Below are 24,262 nucleotides of genomic sequence, written 5' to 3' on the forward strand. Positions count from 1 at the left end.
GAATATACCGTCGTCTTTGAAATTAAAATAGGCAGAATATCGAATAGGTGAGGTATATTTGTCTTGTCTACATCCACCTGTAACTTTTTGTTTTATTATACCTACTGAATAATTTAACAACATATAGAAACGTTAATACTACTTTGTATCCACAAATAAATTATGTGTCATTTGTAACAAGACTCTTGACTTTCTTTGAATATCTTCGCCAATCTCAACCAAGGCTACGACAATAAAATACTACACAGAGCATCCAAAAAACAGGTCTGTATGTAGTATTACTGCCAAAGAAAGCTATCCACTCGAAGTTTCCACATAACGACAGACGATAAAAGTCGTGGAGATAAAGAAATGTTAAAAACGGCTTTTGAACTGCAGTTTTATTGGCTGGGTAGGTACCCGAGACAGTCACAAAGGGTTTAAGACTGTAGACAATGCAGGCCCGTCAAAGAGGCGGGCTGACGGTAGCTGCAAGCCCTCCAGTTACGGCAGGTGATTCTCAGAATGGAAGGGGGAAATCTAAAGCGCTTTAAAGCGAAATCCTTTAACTATATTCCGATTTTATTAAGAATTCCATTTTATTTCTGACGAACAGTTTATTAAAGCATTTAAGCAAAGTTTCAGTTATAAGATAAGTTGTAATTGTTTATGTTACGAGCCTAACAAGAGCAACTGTTTTAGCAAGTTTTTGAAAAGTGATTTACTTTTCAAAACAAACTAATATTTACATTCAGTTTGTAAGTCAAAAGTAACTAGAACTTTTGTTTATGAAAGTATATTCCCTTTATAACACTTTTGCTTCGTCGTAAATTTTAATAGTGAAATTCAGACGGTTCGCAATGCAATTTTTATTTGTTGCGAAGCACAAAGAATTAATGGGTACTTCTGACGTCGTTACCGTGCTCCTGGATTCCGGTGGGTCCATAAAACAAGAGTGCAACACTATCGTGGGGCAAACACATAAACCGGGCGCGCATAAATCGCTGTGCTCGCTGCTGTGACCACCGGCCGCATTTGGCCGACAACGGTTGCTTGAATAACATTTATTAGCATTCTGGCTTTGTTTATGAAAGCTATTATTTTGGCATCTAAAAGGATATGCCGCAGTCAGGGTGAATCGAAACATTCACTATTAATTTTGTCTCGATTGAAACATGGTTAACTCTACATAGACACCGCGGTTTCGCGAATTCTTAGTACATTTGTGAGTAGGAATATTGTTTGGTGTTGCTTAATTGTGTAAGAGAAGTCTAAACATTCAATAGATAAGTAGCACAGATTCCTAAACACCATCCACAGTTATAAATATGTAATTTGCGGTTCTATTCTCTAGAGACGCATAGCATCACAGCCTTTTCAGATTACATATATTATTATGTAAAAAGTGTATCCAAGGGTAAATTTCCATTTTGAGCACAATTTTTTAATGATAGATGTATTCCTATTACTGATAATGGCTACCGATCGTAAAAAAACAAACATACCTACACATCTCTAAAAACGTGACCTCCATTCCATTCGTTGGTGGGGTAAAACTAAAAGCTGGCACTATCACACACACCACACACAGCCACTGTACAGTGCGTCAACTGCGGCGCCATAAATCGTGGGTTCGTAGGTTTCTTTCGCTGCGCACAATGCGAGGGTAGATGCAAAATGCGCCAACTTCAAATTGTGTTCTGTGGTCGTGTGGCAAAAAATATATTGCTCTGCTACTTCGCATGGTAATAAAAAGTCAGGAATATATTACAAGTTATTTTCCTAATGTTAAGGCTGAATCTTGGAGGAATACCGTAAGGAATCTCTTTCTGTAAACCGTTCATTAGCCATGCAGAGATTAGAGTATTTGAAAGTTCTGGGTAATATAAAATTAAACAATAATTTGCAAATTAGATAGACACACACGCAAACGAACGAACCCTAAAATCTATATCTATAAAATAATGATGAAAATGTCAGAACATGTAAAATCAGTATTAGTATACAAATAGATATAGTCTTTGAACAAAGAAATACATTCACTATTTATTGTGTAATCAACAATCCGTGGATACTAATAGGCTATTATACATATAATTACATATATAAATGTTTGTCCACGTGAAATATCACCGGCACGATAAGCCCTACGGGCGGCAGACACAAAGGCTGTCGGTACACGCTCATGACTCCCTATGTAGAAACCATTTACTGACAATATAGTCCCAAAATACCGAGCCACTCCGACTATAATAACTGCGCAAAATTGTATTAACTGTATCCGAGGGCTTATTATTTTTTCCTAATATTATCTTCCAAGAAAACAGAATAACCCTAATATTTCTCAACATTTTAAGATGTAACCCCGTCTAATATCTGAAGTTGTTATCCAAGGTTGAACTTGTTCTTTTTCGTGAATATTTACCTTGGAATTTCAAGGGAGCAAAACTTTACATGAAACACGATTTCCAGTTCAGCGCTCATGAATATTGAGTCTGAAAAGAAATGTGGCGTAACAAAGCAAACTAAAAAGCTTGAGTGTGACATGTAAGTTATCTTTATCTTCCTATATTATACTTCCCGAATATTTATACTAGTACTGCTGTCTCGTTTAGTATGGCGATTACAACTGCTAGGTTAACCAAATCAGCATTCACAGGAACTGGGTATAGAAGGAGAACTAGGTAAGTGAAATTACTAATCCAAACTTTCCACGACGCAACACATTTTTCAGCGCACATCTTTGTTAGTTGACGCCTCAAACGAAGCTGAAGCACGAGCAAGTTTGTTAATACCAAAGTGTAATCTTTCCACGACCTTACGAAATTGCCTGATAAATTACTATTCAAAAGACGGCCACCCCCGCTTCGGGAGAGCACGTACAAAGTAACTTTGACTTGTGTCTAACACACGGTATCAATGCCACGGGGTGGGGGTGGGTGGGGATGGACAGTGGAGTAAGCTAACTGAAACAAACTTTACTCGTTTAAATTTTGCGGCAACTGGCTCCGGAGTCGGACTGCGTGCATGCAAGCCACGAGCGAGTTAAGAAACCACCCGAACTTCTATTACTCGGCTTGCTTAATTGAGTTTTTAATTATAAAGGGAAGCCTAACAACTAGGTTTAAGTATTTGTATACTGCTAAGTTCTTCGAAATCTTACTTGTTGGATTCTTTTCAATAACGAGGTTCAAGATAACCCCTCTATCTAATAATAATGAGCTCATTAGAATGTAATAAACTCTACATTTACAGAATATTAATAAGCTATTCTAAACATTTCTTATTATACCACGGATTTCTGTTTCATGAAACTTAGAACGTAATCGTAACACACTCACATAAAACTATCCATATAAAGAATGTTAGAGCCGTAATACGAGTACAAAGCATCCCGTTAAGCCGGTCAAAACATTTTCACTCCGTTAAGACAGATATAAAGAGCGAGTCTTAAAAGAAAATACTTGTACCCCACTAATAACAATGGCACAAAACTTTATTAACCATCGAATAACCGCTTTCTTTGAAACGTGTAACAAGCTCCTTTCAAGTAAAGAGACAGTTTCTAAGCCGCCATTATACGATCACATAATGTCGCCAAAGCGAAAATAAATTACTTTGCCATTTGATGATAAATCTCTCGATAAATGCCATTGAGTAGAAGAAAAACATTTAAAGAATATTATGCAAAAAATATAAGATCTAAATTGGCTCAATTAATCAAAGTACCTACTCGTATTAACGGACACGATCTAAGAATTTTCATTACCTACATTATTTCCATGAAAATTATAATTCATTATTAAATGTCATACCTATCTAAGACTAATAAAACGATATCAAATTTCCAATGAGCTTAAAGTTTAATTGGAAAATAATGAACGGTATAAAACTTCTCGGGGCAACGAAATTGCAAAAACGACAATAAAAGTGGCTTTCGCGCGGGGTAGCTACCAATCAATCATGTTTCCACGAGGTGGCCGGGCTAACCGAAAATAGCACGACACTACCACCAGCCACCTGGCTCGGGATATGTATATAATAAAGGGGGTGGTGCGGGCGGAACGCCGAGGAAAATCAATAAAGCGGGCGGCGAGCATCAAAACATACCACTCCCCGCGCCAGATCACCTCCCGGGCCCGGCCACCGCCCGCCACCCGTCACCCGGGGAAACCCTCCCCATGTTTGGCAGACACCGTCCTTGATCTCCCCACTTCGCCCGGGCGCGCAACTTTGGATAAACACTCCTATCGTCTCACTTGGAATTGGGTCGCTTATGCGTTCCGCTTTTTACTGTCCACCATCCGCCATCTGCAATCTGCATCGCACGATAATCCCACTCCGGAGATTAAAGCAAACACAAAGGGACGGCATATCAAATTCGCTTTCAAATTAGCACGCCTGTTTTTCTTTCTTGAATGTTTTATTAATTTTCCTTTTCCTTATCTATACGCTTTCGTTTGTTTTAAGGAAAATTTTGGAGCATTTCAAATACAATAAAGCATTCACCGTGTAAGAAAAGATTTAAAAAGGGCCTTGTTATTGTAACTGAAAATAAATTATAAGAGACAATTTATGTGTCAGAATTTGATGCTGCTTTTACTAAAACAAACAGATTTGTCGGCCGCATAAACATCAGCGCTGTAATGCTTGAGGCTGGAATAAGCGAGATGGTAGATAAATATAAGTTACGAATAACGGAGTACAAATGAAACTTACTCGAGCAATATATCAACCGCACTGAGAGCCCGCATTAGCTCGTTTATCTTGCAAAAAACTAATACAAGGTATGCAGTCTTCTTGCCCACATCCATTTATTTGCTAAGTTGACATAAAATAACAAAAAAATGATTGATGCTCTGAGTTTTCTTGTTCAAATTCAGACTATAATAAGAATAGTGTCTACCAATTTACCATTAGAAAACATACATCTAAATCTTCTCCACGTATTTTTTTATTACTTAATTTCACTAAAAAAACGAGACTTGAAATGCGAATCAAAAAGTTAATAACACTTTTGTTTCGAGCAATACTGGGAACAGCGTTCCAAAACATTAGCAAAGTTTTAATTGCGCAACTATACCGTAAACAACAAACCTGTTCAGATCGTAAACAGTAAAAGAACAAGACTGAGAATTTAATATCATTTTATTAATGCTGGATTTACGGCTACGTGTTCGGAATGAATCAGACGTAATGACGCGGCGTTTCCACTGCAGTCTCATCATTGTTCCTTGCATAAAGCATTTACAATGAGCCCTAATAGATACGGATAATGGAACAAGTCTATTCTATTTGCATTTTACGATATGCACATGTTTTCAAAGCATACGGGTGGTGTGTTATTGTTTGATAATTATATGCGCGTATGTTACTTCATTTCATAGTGATATTTATTTAATATGTTTTCACTGTGAATGTGTTAATTAATATGAGTATTTTTTTAGATATGACGCAGCAGTATCTAGGTTAGTTAATTTTGGCAGCTAAAGCTTGATTTTGTACTAAACTCAGTAAATAATAACATTTTGTAGTATTAGTAGGATTTTATAGTTTATTGCTGGTTCTCAAATACATAAAAAAAATACTTATATGTATTTTTTTTATGTGACAGGAGGCAACCGAGCAGACGGATCACCTGATGGTAAGTAATTATTACCGTCGCCCTTACAACATATTCATATTCAACGATTTACTTACCTGATAGGGTTGAAGGTTCGCGTAGTCCAGGAAGTCGACTTGCTGATCATGAAGAAACTCTACTGGTTGAGCATCGGCCTGCAGCGTCAGGTCCGCAGCCAGGGGTGTGAACGTCTGTCAATAGAAAGAAATAAGGCATGAAACTGCGGGCGCTCGTCGCACAGTCGCGACAGCAATATAATTACGCGCGAGCGATAAGGATGGGTAGCTTGGGGTCATTGGACAAAATTCTACGTGCTCACGGACCAGGCTTTACACAATAGTATTTCTAAAATCAAGTGGCAGTTGGCCGAGCACATAGCTCGTAGAGATGATGGTCGTTGGGGCAGAAAAGTTTTCGAGTGGCCACCACGGGCCGGAAGACGTAGCGTGGGCAGGCCTCCCACTAGGTAGACCGACGATCTGGTGAAGGTCGCGGGAAGAACCTGCATGCGGGCAGCGCAGGACCGGTCGTTGTGGAAATCCTTGGGGGAGACCTTTGTCCAGCAGTGGACCTCATTTGGCTGAACGGAAACACTATAATAGATAATAAAGTCATTTATTTTTGCAAGAACGCTTTTAAATGTACTTAAGGAAGCAATAAACATATTGAGTATTGAGTATTAAAAAGCTCTTTACACGTCCCAGTATTACTTTAATCCTACCGCTGCTTAGAGACAATAAATGGGCTGAGAAGAAGCAGCACAAGAAACTCAGTAACTATTAGACAGATTCAAAATCAAAAATGTCTTAATTTGTTTGGACTTATCTAATAAATAATACTAATGTTTGCAAATCGTCATATTTTGCCGAAAAACTTTCTAAGTACTTGTCTCATTAATTTTTTGGCTCTACCAGCGCTTCGAGACAAACATTTGGCAAGTGCTGAGAAGATTAAACTTCTTATAAGCAAAATCTCTGTTCTAACATGAAAATATTGGTTTTATTCGTTTATAGAGACTGTTAAGTCAATCTACAATAATTAATATCACAGCCAATATTTAAACATAATTTACAAAAGAAAAAAACTTTTTCACGTTAATTACCTAAATGTTCTATTTCCAATACAATGCTCAATTTGGATGAGTAAGTGAAATCGAAGTTGTTTTGAGGCAAATTCCCAGACTGTCTAGCAGTGGACGATGAGTTTGATTTGATTGAGCCGATCACTTAAATAGTCAAATCGATAGCACTAATTTAGTAAAATGGTTCTTGGTAACATCGTTTTACTTGGAAATCGTTTGATCAATTGACTTGGCACAAATTTTAACAGTTAAATAAAATGTAGCCAAAAATGTAATTGCAGCTTACACACTACAATACAAGCCCGCAATTTTCCTTTTTTTTTTCGTACCAATTCACACTTGTTTAGTGACCATTAATCACTCTGACGGTAATTACACACATTAATTACAACGATCGACAAAATCAGTTCATCGGTTCTGGACTCTACATTTTATTCGTATAAAATATGTATAGCGTTTAAAATTTATTTTTATACATGTAAATTAGGTTTATTATTATTTAATAACATAATCTTATTACATGTGTTTGAATTAACCTATTTGCATATTACCTAATCAATGTTCTAATAAATATTCATTGTTTTATACATATGTATAAGTAGACGAATCTAATTAAATTATAATAATAATAATACATTAAAATTTGACTTTTTAATCAAGTTTTCGACTTTTGACCTATTAATAACAGGTTTTAAATTTATTACAGATGAAATTAGACCATCAATCAACTTCAAATATTCTTTGAAGAGTTTAAGTAACGATTAATGTTCAGTTTAATTTCTTTTATAAATTTCACTCTCTAAGGCTGGGTTGCACCATTTTACTTTAACTTTAACAAACGTCAAAAATCTGTCAAACTCTATACAAAACACACCGATTATCGTCAACGTTACGGTCAAAGTTAGGTGGTGCAACTCAGCATAAATCCTTAAGTATTATCAGTAATTATGGAAAACCTCAGCTTGTCGTCCATTCATTCAACAAAAAGGTTAAGTGAGCTTGTTAAGGTCGAGTTACTGACAAGACTGCATAATGTAATCGCAATTAAAAGATATTTATCTCCACACTCGTTCCTCAATGACATCCACTTTACATAATATGTAATAACTACAGATTAAAATGCAATGAACATAGGCCTCCCCCAATGCTTTCCATGTTGCCCGGTTGGTAACGGCCTGTGCTGCGTCCAGCGTCTTCCTGGTACCTTTATGATGTCCATGAGATGTTGGGGGAGGCCTATGTTCAGCAGTGGACGTCCAATGGCTGAGATAATGATGATGAAAATGCAATGATACTGGCTATTAAACGTGGGAAATTCTCAGAATCAATCCGAAAATCGTGATACTCGAAGGCGACAAAGCACAATGTCATCCCAAGATTTCGTGTCAGCGCGTAAGAGGAAATCGTTATGCGTCGACAGAGGGCAAAACGTGACCTGCATGCAAAGAGAGGCGTGCATTATGCACGATGGAGGTCACAAATAAGGTCGTTATGTATCCTCCATGGTGTGTTCAGTAAACATTAAACAACACTATGAAAGTTGAGTTTATTTGAATCATTCATTAAGGAATCAATATTATGGAATCTGACCCAAATTATAATAATGGTGTGAAACTTTTGAGAATTTAAATGAAAAAGTTATAAGGAGCAGTAAAAATCTAGTCGGCTTGAATACGTTAAAATCACTGAATTCATGGGGTTAGCTTATTTGCGATGCAGTTTTCAAACTAAACAGGATATAACCAACCATCACGCGTGGGATTCGAACCGCTCTAGGTAGAGTCCCGAGTATGAATGTAAAGTCAATAAAGACTAGGTAAGTTAAATAGCTTAATTATTATACTAAGAACTAATTAGTAATATTAGCTATATCTCTATGAGTATAAAAAAGTTAAGTTCACAGGTAAGGCCTAGGTAGGACATATACTAAAAACTAAACGATTACAAAAACTAATTAATTTAAGATGTAAGAAAAAGTGTACCTATAGTGTGTTTAAAAAGTCAGGTTTAATTAATTGACCAGATCAAAAGCTTGATCATAAATTCAGAGTAAAAAGTAATTAAAAGCAATTTTTTGAATGGCTGATAACTTAAGTTTTTAAATAAAAATTACCCAAGCCAACGCCTGAAAAAACCGCCTTAGAGAAAGTAAGAATTATAATAAAATTATAAGCATGTTGGTTGATAAAATACTTGTAACGCCATCTAGTAACGTCCAATCGAACTTTATATGTGAAGATAAATTTAACTTAATTCAACAATTAATTTCAGCATATTAATGAGTACATCAAATAATTATTTCATTTATTTATAATTCAGCATTTTTTAAATAATTTAAGGAAATCGTTTCTTCGTAAAATTTTGAACTACTAGCGCCATCTCTGAACGGGCATTAACATCATAGCGTACTCAACCACAGAATAAAGAATCGTTTTGGATGCTATTCACAACAATTAACAAAACAACTCACCAATGCAGGCCATTTGACTTCTTTTCCTTCAATATTTCTCGGAGCCCAAACTAAAGTTCTTTCCACTAAAAACACACGAAACGTTCGGCGAGAATACACAGCCACCCACTCACGGCGTTGCCAATCTACACCATCATATTCCACTAACACCTGCAACAAAAAGAGAAATACTTTGAGATACTAAAAATTTAAGTATTTATTACTTTACTTATTTTAGATAGCAAAATACATAAAAACAAAATATTACTAGCGCCATCTCTGGCCATTATTGTAAACCTTAGTGACATGTGACTCGCGTGCTTTTTAAAGCAGACGTTCACTGGTTCCATATTTTGCCACTAGATGGCAATACCGGTATCAACCACTGCATAGGGACGCATCGGAGAAGCCGCGCCCAGCGCGGCAAGCCATAAAAAAGCAATGACAGAGATAACCGATTCCAAAAAGAGATAGATACAATAACAAATCAACTTTCACATGTGAAAAGAGTGGGTAACACTTTTTGATTCACGATTTTACGAGTTACTACGAAATCACAAACAACAGACTGTCTGTAGTAGCCTACTCTGCTATAGGTAGGTGGAACATCATAGTGAATCTTTAACTTATTAAATCGTAACGCACCGTAGTTTCTTATTTGTCTATTATTACAATGCGGAGCGGAACAAACACTGCAACAATCCTTATTCTGTTGTAGGTAACTTGTAATGGTTGTTGCCATTTGGATTTTCTCCCGTAGATCTTGTTAAGAACTTCAAAAAAATACCTACTTTAGTTTTAAGCTACCTCGCCTACCTACCATTTTTATTATTTCCAAATTAGATTAATATTGTAAGTATCCCCGAATTACCTAGCTAGAATCTAGATGATGTAATGAACTTCTCTTGTTGGTCTGATAGCCAACACATGAGTAAAGAAATATCCTATTTTGTGATAAAGACTTCAGTTTACTCATACTCACAGAGACAATAGAGCTACAAGAATTTTATTAAATGGAAAATGTATAGGCAACTAAACGTTTCAGCTTGAACTTGAACTTGATGGAGAGAACGAGCCTGCCAAATCTCTCGATAATTCGAGCTGATCAACAAAAAATTGGGAACTCTAAAACTATTCTAGACAGTCACCACCAGTCACCTCGAATGCACTATTCCACTAACAACCACCAGGGTGCCATATTTTGATAATCATTCATTTTGCACTTCCGAGGATAATCTATTCAGGCTCTCCGATTCCAATCTCAATATTCCGATGAGATTTTTGGATGTGATGTAATAGGAGATGAGTGGAATTTTGTTGTGTGGTTTACAATGATCCACATACTACTAGACTCAAACAAATCTAAGGAGAACAGTTAAGCAAGGTTTGTCTCATTAATACTGACATCCACCCGAATGATACGACGAATTCGCGTGCGCTCTCCGTTTGCCCTACTTCACCCGAAGCCCTACTGTCACGAGCAATGCGATACGACCTTGCCTTAGTATCGCGGCCGCGATATACGAGCTAGGGCAACATTACTTATGTATGTATGTGTTATTTACATAAACAGATGGTTTACAAACACATTAGCAGGTAATAGAGGCTCGCATCGTAACTGTGCGTGATTGTGTCTCACATTTTTCTGAAGCCCATTATGGATTGCGTTGAAGGTTTAACGCGTTTTTTTTGTAAACAATCTTTGAAGCGTACATTAATATAATGATGAACAGAAACTTCCTAGGTAGGTACTTACAAATACAATACGTGGAATAATAACGTTATTTCACATGTATGATAAACTCAGCATAGATTTAGGAATATACGTTTATGGTGTATGACGTATGGGAGTTTAACTATGAAAGATATTTTTTCAAATACACCACATGCATTATAGGATTTGCAATGTCGAATTCTGCGATAAGTTCGCAGAATGGCAAAGCGGAGCCAGACCACCCCACTCAACCCGAACTAATTCGATGCCAAATTGCATTTCAGGTTTACGAGTAGCAATCGTCAGACAGAGACGATGAACAAATGTCTACGACTAGTGCACCGGCTTTGTTTGTAGCCGTCTGTTGTCTGCTGCAAACGAGAACGCAGCTAGAAACAGGAAAAACGTGAAATAGGTCGGTAACCACGCAAGTATAGCTACTAAAGTTATGATACATAGGGTTTTGTCAATTAAAAATAAGATAATCCACAAAAGAGCATTAATGTAATTTAACAAATTCGCATCTCCGTAACTTCTACTCCTTTAAAGACAGTTAATTCATGTTTCGGGTGGTGAGTTTAGTTTTAATTAAAATTTATTAACACAAAAATATTATATTATAATATTATTCGTGTAATATTTAAAATCAAGTATAAAACCTTGACCAATGTTATGCGACAGTGAGAAGAAAGAGTTACGTACGTGTGCAGAACCAAACGATTCAGAATTTCTTCGCATTACCGTCGAGATTCGAGCCGCATGAATAGCCTTACGATAATTGTGTAACAAAGCATATTTTCATTGGCACCTTATCAGAATTTAGAATTAAAATACCTTGAGTCTTGAGTCTTTATCTTCTGTAAATCTGTGTAAAAAATATAGATTTCTACAATCAAAAGCCGTAAGGGCCATACCTACGTTATTCTATAAAAAGCTGAAAGTTTCTCTGCTCATGTCCTTATCACAACTAAGATCGAAATATAGCTATTTTTTTTCTTCAAAACAGAAAGCACATTATCCATTACCAGATTTGATGCTTAGACAACTTCTATCCCCTAACAATAAGCTTAGAAGGAAACTGACATTCATGATTCAGCTTTTATAAAATAACATAGGCCTTGTAGGAATTTAGGCTTTGAAGAATTCATATTTTTGAATCTCTTAATATTACTTTATTATTATTAACCCTGTTAGGGTTCAAGCAATTCATTTAAACATTTTTGTATAGCTATTACAAATTTCCACTGATTGAGATCATTTTTAGCTCAAAATCCGAATACTTCAGTAGGCAATAATATTGTTTGTTTATTTATTTTAAATTCAGTACTCTGGGTTGGCGTGCGCGTGAAACCAGTCCGCCATTATTATTAGAAACAGTACTACGTCAAGGTTGCGAAACTAGGCCAAACGCTAAGAATGCTAAGATCATAGCTGCAGATTTACAACTATCAGCACAGAATCTATCGGAGATAAACTGGATTTCATACGGAAATTCTTAACTGAAATTTAAAATAATAACATTAGCCTTGTTGTGCATTTGGAGACATTCAGTCAGGCAAACGCATTCATGAATAGCTCCACGATTAACACAAGTTATTCTCCCTGTGTCGATAGATGGCGTTGTTAAGGAGCTAGTAGGGAGCGCACCCCAAATGTATGGAGAACTGAATCGCGGTATCAAAATTTTTGTCCGTAAGTATGAAAATGTTTTCCTTTATTTTTAGTGTACTTGCTTCGGCAGTAGGTACATCATATTATAATAAAATTGGAACGATACAAAGAAGATTAGCATAGCGCAAGGATGACACGCAAAATCGTGAAGCGTTCCATATTTTTTGGAACTTAAGGTTTTACAAGTGTATGCGAGACTGAAGAATCTGAAAGCTATTTTAAGAGTGAATGAGAAATTCACGTTATGGAAATTTTTATAATGATGTTTTTTCCAACGTTGAATAAACTTTGGAATGAAAAAGATATTTTCCGGAGAACATTCAACCGTTGAATGTGGTCGATGAGTTTTCATTGGAGTTATAAACCAAAGAAGCGCAGTGTGAAGCCAGAAAGATGGAGGCGTGCGAATGAATGATCAACGGCCAACGAATAGTTAGGTTGTAGAATTTTACAACGCGGTTAGAAAAGCGCAACCAAGGAGAAATCGGGGAGGTCTATTTGTTCGTTGAACAGCCATATGATGATGATACACAACTTATCAGATACTAGAATAGATTAGATAGTTTAGGTATATTCTCCGCCATCGGAACACTTGGAAACCCAATACTTATCACTATAAACGTTATTCGGATTTATCCATGATAGGAGATTATGTAATTAATCGGGTTCTATCTTATCGCTATTGGCTACCGAAATAGGTTAGGTATTTTTATACCTAACCCCTCCTAACCCACACTAGTCACTTGCGATTGCGAGTGAATGCGTTGCATTGTTCGATTTCCCGCTAAAATAATTTTGGCGCGCATTTTCCAGTGAGACGTCAGACGCGAGCACGCGATCGTCCCGCGAGGGTTCAGTAGGTCAATGAACGCAGAGACAGACGGCTTGCGCGGACCTGCCGTTTCGTTTCGCTCGCGGTGCGTTGCAAAACACTGTCTCTATGACCTTGGTATACAACAAGCACGAGCGGAAAGGACTACCCAATTCAAGAGGGGAATTTAACTGGTAGATTATCGTTCAACAATTGAACGTTTAGGAATGTTCACAAACCCAATGGTCCGTCCGATAATGCAGAATAGAAAGCTATGCTCGATTGTTCTGGGTAAGATGGTGGTGGTAAGAAAATGGAAAAAGATTGGATATTGTCAAGAGCTGAGCTGCAATGTTGCGAGTGTTATTCAATTCAACCTTGAAAAGGAGGCTGACAATATTATAGTGACTGAGTTTCTTGCGCTGCTTCTTCTCAGCACTGGCCCATTTATTGTCCCGAAGCAGTGGTAGGGTAAATATTGGGACGTGTAAAAGCGCTTTTTTAAAGCCTATTTGCAAAAATAAATGAATTTTATGAATTTTTATTTTACAATAGTATGCACTCTTTCTTCTGCTATTGATTTTTTTAAATCTTATGATTCCGATTAATTTAAGCAAAAGCACCTAATCGTTATGTAAAACTGGTTAAAGGTCGGGCTGGTACGCGGCCTTCGTGCAAGTTGGTGCATGCCTTCGGAATTGGATCAATCAGCAATAAGGTGAGGCAGGCAAGCGTAACGTGTGGTCGACTATCGAGTGATTCGATAATCACCATCAGCAACGATCGTACCACCTACATCGTAAACAAGGTAAAATACTGCATTTCAGACTAAATTTTTGCTGCTGAATCAGAGAGTGCCCTTAACTTGACGTACTGTCGAAATCTCGTGAACGTCAGAATGGCGGGTGTATGGTCACAGAAATGAATAATATAAATATGAATTTTTAATACCTGAGGTGTACCTTTATGTACCTTTAGTTATTAATTTTGTACTTCCCTAATACGGGAACAATTTAAATTACAAAATGAGCCGCCAACCTGATATCAGGTTGGCGGGTGTATGCTGAAATTGGACGAAACAGGTAAGTTATGGTTTTCTTATATTTACCATTATTTAGTACCTCAAATGTACCTCACAAATATATTATGATAAACCAAATGCGACGAATAATTAACGAGAAAATTGATACGAAAAATTTGATGTCCACCATTTTTTTGATGGCCACCATTTCTTTTAACAAGTTAGAAAGTTGACACTGACACAGATAATACATACCATACAGATATTTTTTAAGTCTGTTTTTTATGGCATGCACACTTGTGCATTTGCCAATGCCAATACTTTCCTAAAATGTAAAAGTATTATAGTAGCGCCCTGCTGTAAATGTCATAAGGTTGTCCAACGTGGCAATAATAGGGATGTTGACTGGGTAATGAAATCGAAATTCTATTCAGTCCGTCAGACAGATAATAAAAATATTTTGGAGACATTTTTTTTTCATAATCTAATAATTACAGTATTATATTGAGTTGAAATGTCGCGTGACGTCACTTTTGAGTAAAAAATCTACTCAAGCGTGGCGTAACGCGCCATTTAAACTCGATGAAGGACTGTTATTATTTAATTATGAAAGAAAATAAAAAATATGAGTTTAATATTTCTAATATCTGTCTGACGGACAAATAATTGAAATTTTGTCATTTAGACTATTGGAACTATTATTCGTGACATCGTATTCGTCTTCTTCTTCTAATTTTATTGTCTTTTCTCCTTCGTCTTCTATTCTTATTCTTTTTCCCATGGTTCTTCTCATTATTATTATTATCTTCTTCTGTCTTCATTTCTTGTTTTTTTTGTCTTATTTCTTCTTCTTTTATCTTCTGTATATTATTATTTTCTTTTTTCTTCGTTTTCTTTTATTTTTTCTTGTTTCTTCTTCTTGATATAATATCTTTATGATAAGAAGAAAGATAAGAAGAATAAAAATAGTAAAAACAAGATGAAATACAGACAGAATAAATGAATGAAGAATAAGACAAAAAAAGGATAAAAAGAAATAAAATATGAGAAGACGAAAGAAAAAAAATAATAAGAAGAAATAAGACGAAAAAAAAAACAAAGAAAATTAATTTTATTATGTATCCAACTTATAACGTATTACTTCATTCAGAGCTTCCTCGTTGTGGATAAAAAAATACTAGAAAACGATTCTAAGAACTCCACTTGCATTTTAGTCGGCCGCTTGGTGTAGTGTTTCGAAACGGACTACTATTCCGGAGGTTGCGGGTTCGATTATCGCACATTACAAACAAATTGTATGCATGAACATATATTTTGTTTGTATTGGACTGGGTGTTTTCTATGTATATATATGATTTAAAAAGAAAAGCATTTAATATGTTTATATCCGTTGTCTAGTACCTATAGTACAAGCTTTGCTTAGTTTGGGACTAGAAGCGCAGTCTAAAATGTCCAAGGATATTATTTATTTATTATTTCTTATTCTTCAACAGATAATCAAGAGAAAGAGGTATTTATTATAAATTGCTCTTCCAGCATTTCAATTTTATTATTCAATCTTGCTTGATGATTAATAATGATTTTGCTTGATGAAATCTTATCAAGTTTCTTTACATGGTTACAACATTTTCACCATTCCTTTGCACCAATTTGTGAGATTCACCTGTAGGTAAACCTCAATAAAGCAGCTATTAAGAAAGAAAAATACTTAAAAATAAACATAACCCTCTTTCTGACGCAGTCGGGTAATAAACTAAATGTAATCTTAACATTTCAGTCCGACTTACCTGTCAACTCAACGACGTGCTTTAAAATCAAAGATTGAGTTTAAATTACGCCATATTTTACAATACACATTGAAAACAATATAACTCGCTTGAGTTTTTTTTTTGTATTTTCATAAAAATAACAAATAATCATGAAGATTCACAAAATTTCTGCAGTGGTTGACAAATCTCGTAATTTGTTTTGACAGGTGACAATAAAGCCATAGACAATTTCCTTATGAAAGCCACACTTTTCCAATATTTTTGTTTGCCATGAGATTCTGGTAGACCTATACAGGAGAGCACTTGGCACTACTATAAATCAATACTTTTAAAGGCTAAATGACAAATTTTCAATTATTTGTCCGTCAGACAGATATTAGAAAATATTAAACTCATATTTTTTATTTTCTTTCATAATTAAATAATAACAGTCCTACATCGAGTTGAATTGGCGCGTTACGTCACGCTTGAGTAGATTTTTTACTCAAAAGTGACGTCACGCGACATTTCAACTCAATACAATACTGTAATTATTAGATTATGAAAAAAAAATGTCTCCAAAATATTTTTATTATCTGTCTGACGGACTGAATAGAATTTCGATTTCATTACCCAGTCAACATCCCTATTATTGCCACGTTGGACAACCTTATGACATTTACAGCAGGGCGCTACTATCAATACTTTTAGATTTTAGGAAAGTATTGGCATTGGCAAATGCACAAGTGTGCATGCCATAAAAAACAGACTTAAAAAATATCTGTATGGTATGTATTATCTGTGTCAGTGTCAACTTTCTAACTTGTTAAAAGAAATGGTGGCCATCAAAAAAATGGTGGACATCAAATTTTTCGTATCAATTTTCTCGTTAATTATTCGTCGCATTTGGTTTATCATAATATATTTGTGAGGTACATTTGAGGTACTAAATAATGGTAAATATAAGAAAACCATAACTTACCTGTTTCGTCCAATTTCAGCATACACCCGCCAACCTGATATCAGGTTGGCGGCTCATTTTGTAATTTAAATTGTTCCCGTATTAGGGAAGTACAAAATGAATAACTAAAGGTACATAAAGGTACACCTCAGGTATTAAAAATTCATATTTATATTATTCATTTCTGTGACCATACACCCGCCATTCTGACGTTCACGAAATCTCTGTAGTCTAGTTTCCAAATTCATTGTAGCTTTGCTTCTCTTCTACAATGATTCTGATTAAAATGATGCAAATGACATTGTTTTCGTATTTCCAGTTTATAATAAAGGAACACGTTTATTTATCGAGTTCTACGACTTGCAATCCCAATGACATTTGGCGGGCATGCGTTCGCTTCATCATCATGCTGATAATAAAGTTAAATATTAATATCTATACAATAAACAATGACAATTAGGTAGGTTACTGGAATTTTGATTATATTTTTGTTCCATACAGCAAATGTCCGCTAAAAGTATAAACTCAGTACCATATCAATTACGGAGTTAATTTTGTAAGTGGTCGAGTTATTGTCTACTGCCCACTTCAATTAGGTTAATCAAAATTCAAATCAAAAGGTTTGGTTGGAGCACATGGAGCCACAATAAGAAGTCTGTATGTGTCATTATATTTCGTTTATTAAATACAGTGTGAGTCACGTTAAAGTGTACATATGAAAATAGATGAAACTAGACCTATTTTTATCGACAAAAAAGAGGTCAAAATTTTTTTGAGATTTTTTTTTAATTTTTTATAGATTTTTTTTTCTTCCAATTACTTATTGTAAAGAAAACGTAATAACTTTTAAACTAAGCGGTATATCCTCATAAAATAAAAACAGTAATAATGCTAAATAACAGGCGATACTAAAAAAATACATAAAATACACAAAAAAGGCCAACAAATAATAAAAAATTATACTTTTTGAAAAAAATCGGCTTTTAAATTTGTGTTTTTTTGGTTATTTGATAAATTTCTCCAAAAAATGCCCCTATAACCGGTAGTTTTTATTACTTTGTATTATTCTCTATCGTATTACCTTCGTAAAACCAAAAATCGCATGTCTCTATCCCTATCACAACATTTGCTATGATCGTTTGAACAAAGGCCTGCCACAACATTATTCTCCGCTACAGGTAGAGACAATTTTTATTTTAACTAAAATGCTTATTTTACTTCGAAATCTTTTGTTTTTATTTGAAATTTAACTTGTCTTTATCAAAATTACAAATCTAGAGACATTTTCAGTTTCGTTGTTAACGAAGCGTTGCATGGCGCGCCCGGAGAGGCTTAGTTCAAACGATCATTGCAAACGTTGTGATAGGGATAGAGACATGCGATTTTTGGTTTTACGAAGGTAATACGATAGAGAATAATACAAAGTAATAAAAACTACCGGTTATAGGGGCATTTTTTGGAGAAATTTATCAAATTACCAAAAAAATACGAATTTTAAAGCAGTTTTATTTTCAAAAAGTATCATTTTTTATTATTTGTTGGCCTTTTTTGTGTATTTTATGTATTTTTTTAGTATCGCCTGTTATTTAGCATTATTACTGTTTTTATTTTATGAGGATATACCGCTTAGTTTACAAGTTATTACGTTTTCTTTACAATAAGTAATTGGAAGAAAAAAAAATCTATAAAAAATTAAAAAAAAATCTCAAAAATTTTTTGACCTCTTTTTTGTCGATAAAAATAGGTCTAGTTTCATCTATTTTCATATGTACACTTTAACGTGACTCACACTGTATTTCTGGTAGGTACTAGCGTACTTAGTGTAGATTTTAAGTTTTGACTGTACAAAGTATAATGAATGTAATCATAACAGAGCAAGGCTGTCTGCGAAGGGGAGCGGTGCTGGGAACAGCACATACTTCAATGTTTAAAGGACCCCCGGAGAACCGTTTCCAGGAGGGGAAGCCTGAAAAGACCTCGTTAACAATTTATAAGACACCACAATACCTGGCCATAGGCTTCCGTGACTTACTGTAACTGCAAAATGCTTTTAGAGCCCTTTATGGGTATCATTAGGACCAAAATGCAAAATACTGCTTTGCAATTCGAATTTTTTGGATACAGTCAGTAGAAAATATGTAAAATTTTTAGAGTTCCTAATCAAGTACTAGCAGGAAATGAAACTATCGCATGTAACATCATTTACATTTAAAAAAACTTTATTAATGTCATTTTACTTTACCCTTTGTTTCATAACTGGTTTAATGGAATACCAGACAAGTCTATGTAGGTCACATCGATGATTATAGAGAACTACTGTTAATTACACGTCTATTAAAGCAGTAATTCTGTATTTTACAGCAGTACAAGAAGTAAACATGCTACTCTATGTAGGCAGAGTAAATAATAGCGTACCACAAACACAAGAATACAAAATGATTGTTTCCTAATATACCACATATTATTATGTATTTAGACACAGAGCAGGTAATAATCACAGTGCAATGCAAGTGGCTATGCATAATTTAACGTTTACGGTTAAAAGCTATTATTAAGCCAACAAAACAATCAATCAAAATAACCACATGTTTGTTTTATATAAAGTTACATACAATGCATACGCACCTGAATAAATCATACGCAAAAACAATGCATTTAAAAGAATTTGATGTTCATATTAATAAATTACAACCAAGAAAGAGACAATAACAATTTAATTAATGACAATGTTCACTGTGTGAATAAGTCATGCTTATGAAACATCAAAACATGTGACGTTGAAAATGTTCAGGAAATTCCTATGTATTTGACTAACAACGCGGTGAAAATACGCAAGCCTCTCGACTTTCCTTGAAGTTATCAATTTGAGCAAAGTATCGCGCTATTTATTGTGAGATCCAAAACACATTGCTGACATTGCTCTCGCAATGTGGCCATCGGCTATTGAGATCGTGGGTTATACGAAAACAACAACCAGTTTTTAATAAAACACCTACGGCAGTTATGGATGTCTCGTTCGTAGTAAAAAATCGCGGCCATTTATCATCTGGAGCGGCCCGCGATCTGGCCGCCGTTCAACAGACGCGAACGGAACAAACCAAAGGGAATTTATAAATGCCAACGAAAATTTCGCTTCAGTTTTTAAATAAATGAACGTCTGACGACATAATTAAGCTCGGATTAATGGACGTTCATACTTCAAAGGTAAGTAAGTAAAATAAATCATACACACTTTGGTGAATTTCTAGTTCTCCGTGTAAATTGTCTTGCCTAACACTCCCTTGTGGCTCTTATGCATCATTTAATTTATCACGTATGTCCTCATTCCACTCCTTAGACAGTAATCTTGGCTTAAGTTTAAAGACACTTAAATGACTAATCCAACATAAAGTAAGAATACTGCAAGATCACATAAACCATTGTATAACCTGTTCAGAGTAGCGTGAGAACGTCAAATAAATAACTAGAGAATACTACAATATTGTTACGACTACGAGTAAGGTGGCCATGAAATATCATTCACGGTTAAAAGTCAAACAAATGGCGGCCCAGGTAAGCAAGTCGTCTTTACGAAATAATGTCGGATTCCCCAAGCAATAAACGAACTTTATATGTATTGTCTATGTCTACCAAGGACAGACAAACAGGCGACGATATTCTCAATGATTTTATGAAATTCAAGGGGACTGATGAACTTGACTACCTACTGAGATTTAAAGAAAAAGTCCCAAAAAGCGGCACTTTGATATCAACATCTGTTGAAGGGAATGTTCGTCAATGGTTTCAACTAAAGACATTCAACTCCTTGAGGTCAAATAAAGCTACTTTATGCAATACAGTTCATTATGGTAACACAAACGAAGCTATACTTTAGTCATCTGTGGCTTTACTGTTGTTTGCTCACGTTGTTTTCAAGTCACCGAGCCCTTTAATTAAAGTATTGCTATAGGTAATTACTGAAGTGATAACCTGTGTGGTTGTCGTAACCTTGCTGGCACTGACCGACCTTCGGCGATACATATTCAATGAGCACACACGCCGCTAACCAACTATGCTAACTATTGCCTAACAAAAACAAACCAGATCTAAATATATTAACATTCGTGACTAGCATGTTTCTGCTGAGATTTTTTCCGCGAGTCCAGCCTTTTCTGCTGGACGGTGTTGTTTTACACCGTTTTGCAGTGTTAGTTTCTTTTTAAATATGATACATATTTATATGTACACAAGTGTGTTATTGATATCAAAGAAGCAATCAATAAAACCTTAATACAATTCACGTTGGAGACAGAATAAAGCATGCAGGCGGAAGACAGTAGAATAACTCTACACTGCCCTTTTACTAAGGTCACTCCAATAACCGAATGACGGATAACATTTTCGTAAAGGCATAATCCCATTTTGCTTCCAAATAAAAGCGGTAGCATCGCAGAATATTTACGGGTTTCCAGCGAGTTTCCCTCCACGGAGGGGAGGGTAGTAAAGCCTGATTCCATTTATAAGTGTGCCGGCTTCTGATGTTGCTCATAAAGCCGCTCTGATAAAGGCCCATGTCCTATGGGACAAGGGGACGAAGGGCGGGGAGGCTGGGCGGAATCGAGCACGAGTGCCTTCAGAATTTTGGCACACAAATGAAGGCCTTGGCGGCAATTTGATATTTGAAATGTCAATACTGTTTCATGCAAGGAACAATACATGGTTTGCGGGCTTCCCTCGTAAGAAATTGTATAATTTTCACTTGTTACATTGCTTGTACAAATCGAATAAGTTAAAAATGTTGCCAAAACAAAAGGACAATTACTTCCTTCTCGCCGATTTCGTCATTCGTCTAACGATAAATTATGCTCGTTGTTGTCTCGTCCTCGATGATGAAAGATAACTAGTGTAGTCCCGGCTTACATCCTCTGGCGTCACACAATTTTAAAGCTAAAATAAAATATTTCTGAACGCAGTCATACCTAGGTCCCACCACGCCATCTATACCTGTCAACTCATTCGGTTTTCCGTGTTTAATGGCGTCACGTTTGCGGTCGTGAAAAATTTGTTATTTAGAGTGTTTTTTGTACTGAATATTCGAAATAATGGAAATAAAAAGGAAAGGAGAACATAAACTTCCTCTACTGAAAAAGATTCGACGGTTGGAAAAGAAAATAATCAGTTTACCGGAATCCGATGACGAAGGTGAGGTTATGAAAAAATGAAGAATCTGTTCGAGGCTCTGGTTTATTGGTAATAAACTTACTTATAGCAACCATGGGGGTGTTCTGTGGGAACACACGAGGTTGGCGATATAAGTAGAGCACTTTTTTTGCGGCGATGTACGCATTTGTTGCATGACGCAATATGGCGGCAAGGCACGCTACGACAAAACAATACTTGTCTATTTATGCAACCACTGGGGTGTTCTGTGGGAACACACACGGTTGGCAATAATTACCAAGGGCATTCTTCGGGAATGCACGCAACTTTTATGCATGACAAGCTATGCAACTATGTTTTCTATGATGGACGCACACGTTGTCGGCAAACCTCGATGCATCCGGAGGGAATGCATGTAAATTTCGCGGTACAATGCAGCACAGTACCGGGAGCTTCCATTCAATAGTGTTTCTTTTACAGTTAAGGAGATTGAAGGTGAAATTGAAAGTGAAAATGAGAATGATCATCCTGAAACAGAATTCCTTGAGGATTTTATCCTTGACGAGGATTACAAAAAAAAGGAGGAATTAGGGGATGAAGTACTGAATATACTAGGAGTGGCTCCCGCTCCAACCCCTAAGAATGCACTTCTGCTCAAACAAATTGCTGAGAGATGGTGCGAGATCCTGGAGAAAGGACTGAAAAAAGATGAAAAAGAAACAGTTACAAAAGACAATCCAGCCTTCCAGAATGTACTCAAGATGTGTGCTCAAAAACATAATAAGGAAGTTGTCGCTGCTCTAAATGACAGGGCTAAGAGAAGGGATCAAGTAATTGAAACCCGACAGAAACAAATGTCCACAGCCTTGGCCTGTGTAGGCCATGCTGTACAGATGTGTATCGGAGATCATTAACAACTAAAACTGTATTAAGAAACTGAATGAAGCGGGTTAGCAGCTAAGTGATTCTATATGTTCCGGAAACCAATTGATGTAGAAACTTGGCACTCTCAACAATAAAAAATAACAATCTAAGGACTCATTACTTGAAACTGAGAATGGAGATTATTTGTTTGGTAATAATCTGATTGAAAAAATAAAAACTGCAAGGGCAGTTCAATAATCATGAAAGGAATTAAAGGTGATAGTGAATGAGAAAAAGAAGAACTTCATAAGGTGACCTGAAATCAGTGCTAAGAACGAGAACAATCGTGCTTCAAACTGGTGGGGCCCTCTTCGGATGTGATCACAGAGGTTCCAGAGGTCAGGCGGGCCGACATACAATCGTCAAAACCAGCCAGCAAGGAGACGAGGGTAAAAATAATGCTAAGGTAGGCAGAATCAGGTTTTATTCTTAACAATTGGAAGCAAATCACTAGTGATCCTGTGATATTATATTGTGTCCAGGGTTATAAATAATTACCTCAACAGGGGTCTCTACCCCTAAACAATAATTTGCTATTGGTAGACCAACGGCAGATTAAATTAAAATTTAAATTGTTACTCAGTACGAATGCCATTGAAACATGATGGTTACAAGTGATCGATTCTGTTCTCCAGTCTTTGTTATAAGAAACCAAATGGTACCTATGTTTCATTTTGAATTTGAAAAACAACACTTTTGTGAATACTGAACATTTTAAACTAGAGGATTATCGCACAGTATGTAAGCTTATACAGAATAATTACTACCTATTTAGTAACTTTAGATCACAAAGATGCATATTACCTGACTAATATAAATGACTGTTGTTAAAAAGTATTTAAGGTAAAGTATTTATTTATTTTTATGAAGGAAAACATTACTAGGTAAATGTTGTTGGACTTTAGGAAATTACAGCAAATTACAGCTGCTCTATGAGAGAAAAGTTGCATTTCAATTATTTATAATTGACAATTATCTGGGTATTGGTAAAGACTATATTATGATTTAATAATATGAACATGATTTTAGATCTTATCCACATAAAGTTTTATTGTTAACAAAGAAAAGTGTGATCTGATTCTCAAACAGTAACGTTAACTTCAGTAAGGTTCCTTTAATACAGTACAAATGACATTAATGT

At 35.7% G+C, this 24,262-nt stretch overlaps 2 protein-coding genes and 1 non-coding gene across 3 annotated transcripts in view; 2 read left to right on the forward strand and 1 right to left on the reverse strand.

Annotated features, from left to right (window-relative positions):
* Window positions 1-24,262, reverse strand: part of LOC135075973 (protein PRRC2A-like) — a 200,160-nt gene that overhangs the window by 139,318 nt on the left and 36,580 nt on the right. Inside the window, exons 2-3 of the mRNA XM_063970419.1 lie at window positions 9,154-9,303; window positions 5,680-5,793 (exon numbers count right to left, since the gene is read on the reverse strand). Coding sequence (XP_063826489.1) covers window positions 5,680-5,793; window positions 9,154-9,303 — 264 coding nt within the window. The remainder of the gene's footprint in view (window positions 1-5,679; window positions 5,794-9,153; window positions 9,304-24,262) is intronic.
* Window positions 12,588-12,682, forward strand: LOC135076400 (U6 spliceosomal RNA). Its single transcript, XR_010258256.1, has one exon. It is a non-coding gene; the product is annotated as a U6 spliceosomal RNA (small nuclear RNA).
* Window positions 21,908-23,299, forward strand: LOC135075844 (uncharacterized). The gene is made up of 2 exons (XM_063970307.1): window positions 21,908-22,239; window positions 22,678-23,299. The coding sequence occupies exons 1-2, from the start codon at window positions 22,140-22,142 to the stop codon at window positions 23,109-23,111; spliced, it is 534 nt and encodes a 177-aa protein (XP_063826377.1). The 5' UTR covers window positions 21,908-22,139; the 3' UTR covers window positions 23,112-23,299.

This window comes from Ostrinia nubilalis, chromosome 11 (assembly GCF_963855985.1).
Source record: "Ostrinia nubilalis chromosome 11, ilOstNubi1.1, whole genome shotgun sequence".
In the NCBI taxonomy this organism is placed as follows: Eukaryota; Metazoa; Arthropoda; class Insecta; order Lepidoptera; family Crambidae; genus Ostrinia; species Ostrinia nubilalis.